Source organism: Saccostrea cucullata, unplaced genomic scaffold, assembly GCF_032062105.1.
Source record: "Saccostrea cucullata isolate Sc308-1 unplaced genomic scaffold, CSIRO_AGI_Scuc_v1 ctg3911, whole genome shotgun sequence".
NCBI classification, from domain to species: domain Eukaryota; kingdom Metazoa; phylum Mollusca; class Bivalvia; order Ostreida; family Ostreidae; genus Saccostrea; species Saccostrea cuccullata.
In genome coordinates, this window is record NW_026931580.1 from 11,648 (window position 1) to 20,013 (window position 8,366).

General features: G+C 35.3%; 1 protein-coding gene across 1 annotated transcript; it reads right to left on the reverse strand.

The window, feature by feature from the left end:
- Positions 1 to 5,243: 5,243 nt before the first annotated feature.
- On the reverse strand, positions 5,244 to 7,346 carry LOC134233051 (uncharacterized). The gene has a single exon (XM_062715047.1). The coding sequence runs from the start codon at positions 7,344 to 7,346 to the stop codon at positions 5,244 to 5,246; it is 2,103 nt and encodes a 700-aa protein (XP_062571031.1).
- Positions 7,347 to 8,366: the final 1,020 nt, after the last annotated feature.

The following is an 8,366-nucleotide window of genomic DNA, read 5'->3' on the forward strand; positions in this document are numbered from 1 at the left end:
ATTATATCAGGGTTTAACACAACAATTCCAAATGATTTTTGGACGCTTTTTATGTATCAAAAAAAGACAAAACAGAATGTTTGTTCACAGATGTTCCAAAGGAAAACAAACACAAAGAAATGATTTGTAATGTTCTTTATGTGATTCATGTAAAATGTATTTTAAAAGTGTACCCTAACATTTATCTTTTGCATTTATATTTTTGTAAAGAATTTCTCATAACTTTGAAAAAGTAGTCTTATTGTATAATATGGGTAGCTTAAAATCTTGTAGACTTAAAAGTTGTACATGATGTGTTACACATCTTACATATGTAACCATTTCATTTCAGGGCATTCAGCATATATTGTAGTTTTGTCTTAAATTTGTTTGCTTATGTAATCAATAATTTGCTAATACTCAAATTAGGAAATATATGAGAGAATAAACAAGAAAATCAGGTTTAAAAAATGTTTTTACTACAAAGGGGTTAATCCATAAGTAATTTCAGTCTATACATTTAAGGTATTGGTTTATGAAATAAACTTACATATGAACATTGTAAGACGATTGTAATCATTAGTTTAACCAGTTTAAAAAAAAAATAAATAGATTCACTGTCAGCATGTTATTTCTTGTAAAATAAATGAGAAAACAATTTTATTTGAGTCAGTTTTTTTTAAATGTAAATTAAAAAGCATTGGAAGTTGGGAATATTTCACAAAGTTAATTAATTTATACAAAATTTTTTATACATAAGTGAATAGAATTGGGCAGCAGGCAAAGCCTATTTGAGTCCTCTTCCTAAAGAGGGTAATTGAGCATAATTCTCACTAGGATAGTTGAAATATTTTGATTTAAGCATTAAAGAAACTATTTCATATTGAAATATACAAACCATGTTTAGTCATGCAGTATATAGTTTACACTTGACAAAATGTAAACCTTATCTCTATTCAGGGTCAATCCAAAGGTCAAAAAGGAATGAAAAAAAAAATTCTCTTTATGTATCAAACATGTAGGTATTATTGCAATAAATTCACTGTATTCATTTTTTGTTCTCTTTCTATGTATGAATAGCTCTGATTTAGGCAATCAAAGCAAATGAGTTATGTCAAATGATGAAGGTATACACAAGAAAGAAGGATATGGAAATAACGAACAGTATTCAATGCAATTAACATGGACAGAGAATTTTGAGTTTCCCTCAAATATGGTTGCCAAGGGATGTGAAATAAAAACAAAATGTGGATTCATCTATTAGGATTGTACATAATATGAATGATAGGTACTATGACATTAAGAATGACATGAAAGAAATAAGTTTGATTTAATTATATAATTAGTTCTTAATCCATACAGTCAAAATGGAGGGAAAAAAATTCTTTATTAGGCATAAAGGAACAAACACTTACCCAATGCATCAAAATTTTACTTTTTGAAGAAAAGTAACCCTACCTGCTTTGTTGAGTTGACATTCCTATTTTGTCTTTGGTAGGTACACTGATGGTTTCCTTGACTATAATGAGAACTTTTTATTTAAAAGTCCTCAGATTGTCCTGATATTTTGGTTATCTGTATGACATCAAATAATTTGTTCATACAAAGGGATAAAAGCTTTTCCAGGTTTCTTCTTTTTTGGGTCAAATTAAAAATAGTGTCCAACTAATATATCCAACATATAAGATACTCATCCAAGTCACACAAAGGTAAATAAATGACCTTATTAAGTTTTTAGTCAAAAGATCAAAGTGAGAAGGATATTTAATAGTTTGGTTAATATTCATCAATGGATAGGTTCATTAAACAAGCTTCATGTATTTTAGATTTTCAGGTCAAAGATCAACACACAATTTTGCTATACCATTGTTGTCCATGAATATCTTAACACCTCAATATTGACTTTTTCAGGTTAAAGTTTAATGTATTTCTGCTACAGTAAAAACTTCATGATAAGAATCTCAGAGTGATATTTTTTATTTGTAAGGAATAAGGTATAAAATCTCCTACTCTTTCTATAAAATGTCACTGAATGTGCTCCTATATTTTTAAAAAAGAGTTTTACAAGCAAAATCATATACTGACTTTCATTCCTTCAAAAATACAATATGTATATTAAATCTTGAGATTAAGACTTTTAGGTTTTCAGATTTTTAGGATTTCAATTTTAAAAACTTTCAGACTTTTAATCTTTTAAAACTTTCATTCTTGAGGACTGAGTATTTTTGATATTCATTTGGTATGCCATGTCTTTTAAATCATTACCATTAATCCTTAGTCATTTAAACTTTTTTTCATATATGTAATACCAGAGTGTGAAAGTAACAGTGTATGTGCAATCTTCTTACTGTTTATCTAAAATTACTGATTTTATTACAGTCAAATAAAATTTTCTGATGATCAAAATTTCCAAATTGCCTGACCTATACATATTTAGAATTTCAATATCATACACTCTTGAATATTTATAAATATCAATATTTTGTTTAAGCATTAGCTATCAACCATACACTTGTTAACCTAAGGAAGGCTTTTACCATAAGTTAAACGCATGAAATTCTTCATGCAATTTTGAAGAATCTCTGTTCTAAAGGATGCTAAAGACAAAAGACCCATACATTTCCAAGTAGTCAAAATATTAAAACTATATATCCACATTAAATTAAGGAACATTGGAAAAACCCTTTTTTCCTTTATAACTCATGACATTTCATGTAGATAATGGCTATGATGTGTAAATAATCTTTTTATGAAAGTTGGATGGTGTAAAGTTACTCTTACCCAACACACCCAAGGGTAGAGGGTAGGGAGGGGAGGGGTTGAATCCCTTTCTTTTGTCCAAGGAAAACCTGTATTTTAAAGTTTAAAAATGATAAAATTGAAATAAATTAATAAAATTAATTTATTTTCTAAAAGTTTCTTTTTTTAAAATTTGAACATTTAAATTTTTTTTCCTTTTGATTACCAGGCTGTCTAATAGGTAAACTGCATAAAACTGAATACAGATCATTTAAAGTCTTGCATTTTTATGGCAAATCATTAAATAATGGTATAATATATATATATATATATAAACCTCAGCCATACATAAACAGGGAGTGAAACTGAAAAGCCATGCAGGTTTGCATTCTTAATCTTATTTTTTTTTGTTTACTATATGTATGACTTGTACCACTCCAATTGAATAAATAAATAAATTAAAAAAAAAATAAAATAAAATAGGCTATCCTCTCCTTAAGTTTTCTGTAACCATTAGCACACTCTCAAAAAAAAAAAAAAAACAGCACCTTTTAGAAAAAAATTATGGTTTTTTTTTCCCTGTTTTATGTTAGACAGACTTATTTTCTTTGAAACTGTGTTCATGTGAAATTGAATCCTTTTGACCTTATATACCTTAAAATTGAAGAAGTAAAAAAAAAAATTATACCTGTTTAAAATTGATCACCATGTTCAGTGAGATACTTTAGTGAGATACTTTAGCAACAAAAATACAGGACCTGTGACCCTTCTATTTATAACAACACTTTTTTTTTTTTTTTTTTTAAAAAAAAATTCTAAAATTTATTCAATGATTTACACTTCTATTTCTTCTTCTGATGATCGGTCCTCAATCAGTCGCGTCAACACCCCAGGTCCTTTGTTTTCCATCGAGTCTTTCATCTGGGAAAAAGGGATGCGACAATACACGTACTCTGTAGGACAATAATGAGGTGGAAACGTCAGTCCTTTTTTCTCCATCTTGATATAATATTTCAGACAATCTCCAATGTCCGAGAACCATGAACTTTCATTCCGAATGGTGTTGATGGGTGTCAGAAGATTCCTTTGAGTACAAGTAACCCATTTGTATTGCTGATAATGTTGGTTGATTTTCACTCTCACTCTAGATCCTGTTAGAGGTGGGATTTTCATTCTTTTTTCCAACCACACATTGTCCAGGTAATAGCCTGGATGATTTTCATAGAAATCCATGATGGCTCCTATTTTAGTTTTCATCCAGTCTCCTTGCATGTACATACACTGACTAATGGGACTCTCACAATACCAACGATACTGCATCTTTGGGAAAAACACGTCTGACTTGTTTCGTGTAATTTTTCAGAATGAGAGAGAGTTGTTTGTTATATACCTCTTGAACAAAGCTCCGCTTTATATATATACCTTTACTGTAAGAGCTGTGTGCAAAACATATAACGATAGACCTAGGTTTTTTATGCTGACTACACAGGTAATACTAGCGCCGTGTGCAAAGAAATATGCTGACTACACAGGTAAATACTTGGCAGCGATTCAAATCCGTGATTGTGACGTCATCCTTACAAAACCTAATGTATAGAGAGAGCGCTTAGTTGTGTGTTTATAGGGAAAAACAATACTAGAATTTTTGGGTTTTTTTCTTTTATTTTTTATTCATAACAACAAGAACATTAAAATAATAAACATTCAAAACTTTTCTTCAGTTCTTCTTTTTGTATGGGGAAGGATCTCCTCATGTACAAATAGTGTGTTTCACAACGGTTACCACAGTTCATGATATCGTATCTTTTTAGGGGGCCCACTTTCTTATCATAATCTTTAATACAATCTTTAGGTTTTTCTATCCATTCCCCTTGAAACAAAGTGCTTTCGGGTCCCTCTCTCTGGTGAGGCAAGACGTAATTGATTTTCCATTTGAATTCCTGATACTTGGGCTGTCTGGGTACTGCTAAGATCAGGATGCTGTCCCCTATGGAATCAGGTAACTTGAATCTCTTATACAGGTAGATTTCATGGAGACCTGTTTGTCCTGGATTCTGATCAAAGAAATCTTGAATACATGCCTCTTTGTTTTTCATCCATTCTCCCTTGTGACTTGTCCCTTCAGGTTCTACTATTTTCCAAAGATACTCTGAACTTAAAAATTCCATGATGTGCTCTGTCCCTCACTCAGATCAGAAATGATCTCTAGGATTTTGTAGGTCTCCTTTTTATATAGAGACTGGAGTATCTATTTTTTAACTTGCAGAGGAAAAAAAACAATAGAGAATTTTAAATTAGAAATAATTCAATAATCTCATTCTTTTATCACTGAAAAAAAAATCTAGGTCTGATTGCTTTAATAATAGAAAACACCAAATTTGAGTTCTGACCTTTTATTTATAGTGAACACAGAAATCTTCTTTCATTTTTTTAAAAAATAAGAATATCTTTTTTATAGAGAAGAAGAAACAACACATAAAACATTCAATTTTTTATTTGTAATAACAAACAAACAAACAAACATATCAATAACCATAAGGTAGAGTGTTATAATTCTCTACAATTTGTCTCTTGTCATATACAATTCTCACTGTTTTCTCTGAAGGTTTGTTCACCACCTCACAATCCCGGGTCCTCTGGATTTTGCTGGGATAGGGGACTTTTACTTCCTCTATTTCTCCCTTGAGCATTTTTTGTAAAGTCTCTGGGCACACCAACTGAGAGGTTCGATGGTTGAGAGTGACCCCTTTGCATTTATGAACCTCGGTTCCTTTGTCCGTTCGGAAAGCATAATTTTTAGGACCTGCCGACATGAATTTAGTGATGTGATCCCCGTCTAATTCGTCGGTCCATTCTCCTAAACTATGGCCCAAAGTAGGATTAAAAGCTCCTTCCTTGTGTTGGTAAATGATACTGTCCGTATCATAATAAAGGCCCCGTTCTTCTAAAGGTCGTAAAGTCTCGTAGAGATGTAAGCGGGCATAGGCGGTGGTAAAACAAGCCAGGATCACGTTTCCAAAGGGACATTCTTCGACGAATTCCTGTTTGTCTTGAAAATTCACTAGCATCTTGTCTTCAATGGAATCTTCTTTATTGACTAAGAGTCGCACACCCTTGATGTCGACCGTCGAATTTTGTAAGAGTTGATGTAATTCCTCTACTTCGTCCAAGTATCTGACTTTGGGTAATAACAAGCGTTGAGCAAATTTTCCCCACAGACAATTTAAAAAGAGTTTAGCAATGGTTCTTAACACTGGATTCTTCTTGATACTGAGAATGTCCATCATGAATCCTTCTTTGTATAACACTTCTCGAATGTAATCTTGTTCTTGTTCTGAGGTCTTACATTCGGAGGGAAATCCGGACGCTTCCTGTTTGATCTTGAGGAAGGTATCGATGTAGTCTTTAAATAAGTCTTGACTGCGTTCTTTGAAATGCCACACTTCGTACGTTTGCTCTAAGGTATACCCCATGTCCAAGGCTTTATGTAATTCGGTCGTCACCCAAGTACCCGTGAGACTACGTTCCCGGTTGGTGTGTTGACATGGATGTTGAGACGTAGAGTCTTGTTGTTGGGCACAGGTGCGACATAAGGGAAATAATAACTTACCTCCCGTCCGATAAGGTAATACGGGGTGAAAGAGGCCTCGGGGTGGTAAGACCCGACAGTGAATGAGACCGAAATAACTTCTCACGTCCTGGAAGTCGTCTGTGATGATCTCGGGATGCCCTAAGGGAAAAGGTCTGTGTTTCAACACGTAAGGGTAGAGGGAACACACGTCCACGTATCTCATGTCCCCTTCATCACAATATAATTTAGTGGCATTGGTCCGGCCTCCGTACAGGGCTTCTCGAGGTTTCAAAGGATCCGGAATGTTCAGATCTCGTACAAATTGCTGTAAACTCTCATCTTGTTGCACTTGTTGATCGAAATCGTGCTCCCAGATACTACACACGTTGTACCCCATGTCCTCTAAATCCGCAGTCCTTCTGAGAGTTTTCTCGTATAATTGTTGGTAAGTAAATTGGGTCCGGTGAGGATGAGTTTCCGTCTGTAAACTGGGATAGCAAGTGGGGCATCCGTGCCAATAGCATCCGTAAAATTCGTAGACGGTACGAGTCGCTTCCTGGTATCCGTCGACGGTATAATTTCCGATCGGGACTTCGCCTCCGTTTCTGGCATGTCGTATGTGACATCCATTCTGATGACTCATCCAGGTGAGCCATCGACAGGCTTTGGCCGAATATTGTCGTGCCGGTTCATACCCGAGGTTCGGAATGATGGCAATGCTGTCTTTAGGCATGAAATTTCGACGGTACGCTAAATTAGCAGCACTGGCAAACGTGATGGATTCCTGGAAAGGGTCCACGTTGACCAACTTCTTGAGGGTGCTTCTAAACCGTGCACAGCATTTGTGTAAAATGTCGACGTCCGAGATACAATACCCTACAAACTCTTTCTGGAAATCAAACACTTTTCCCCTCTGTTGGTCGTACCATTCGTAAAAAGCTTTTCGTCCACTGGTAGTCATTTCGTCCGGATTGTAGAAAGCTGCCGGTGGATAAGGTCCCACGTAATTCTGGTTCTGTTCCGTATTAAAAAAGTGAGGGAAATAACCTTTCTTCATTTCGTTCAAATCGAAAGCGGAGGGCATCTGGGCCAAAGGAAAGGTTAAGAAACTATACGAGTCGATGAATTTGAGTCCGCATATTTCCATGGACAAGATCTTACTCCCGTTCATGATCACGCTAGGTTTCAGGGGAGAAGAATGCACTATGTAATTCAAAATGAATTGTCCGTCGTATCCTTTGAAGTTATGGGCGATGACGATGGCCCCGTCGTGTACTAAAGTGGAATTCTTAGTACCTGTAGTGGGTTGAAATAACCAGTCCATGAACTTCTTTAAGGTGTCTGGGCCTTGAAATAGGTGCTGACGGGGTCCCATGTGTTGACAATGAGGACAAGGTTGGTCTATGTCTAAGTCATCGCAATGTTGACAGACGCGATGTGCCACACACAGATTAGGGACGTGAATGCCCGATTCCTGAGTGCATTCGAAATCGAAATAAATGGTAAACTCTAAGGTGTCTTCTCCCTTCTTCTTCTTCTTCTTGGGTTTCTGTGGAACGTAGCACCGATGATCGGCATCGACGATTTTCTTACAGATCTTACACTGTTTCTGATCTCCGCATTTGTGATGAGGAAATAATTTCTTAGGCATCCAGGACTGACACTTCTCGCATAATCCCATTAAATTGCACACAGTAGTGGTGGTTTTCTTACCATGGGGTTTTAAATGATCTTCGTAGCAGGTCCTGTTCTTAAACATTCCATGGCATTCCTGGCATTTAATCTTGATCCCTTCATCGGGACATTTAGGGTGAGGTCCTAAACAAAAGGGACAGCGATGAGGACATTTGGACCGATGGTCTGTGAATTTAGTGTACCCCACGTCGCAATGATCACAGTAATATTGGTTCCCCGTTACTCCCGGCATCGATATGATGGCATCGCAATGACGGTTGTCTAACAAAATGTTCAAACAAGTTCCGTCTCCCCAGCCTTTGAAGATGCGCTCTAAACAGAGTTTAGTGGAAGTAGATTTGAACTGAAATATTTTCAGACGATACTGAGGAGCTAATACCTG

Coding starts and splice junctions, on each gene's coding strand:
- LOC134233051 (XM_062715047.1), bottom strand. CDS start 7,346: ATGAAGAAAGGTTATTTCCCTCACTTTTTTAATACGGAACAGAACCAG.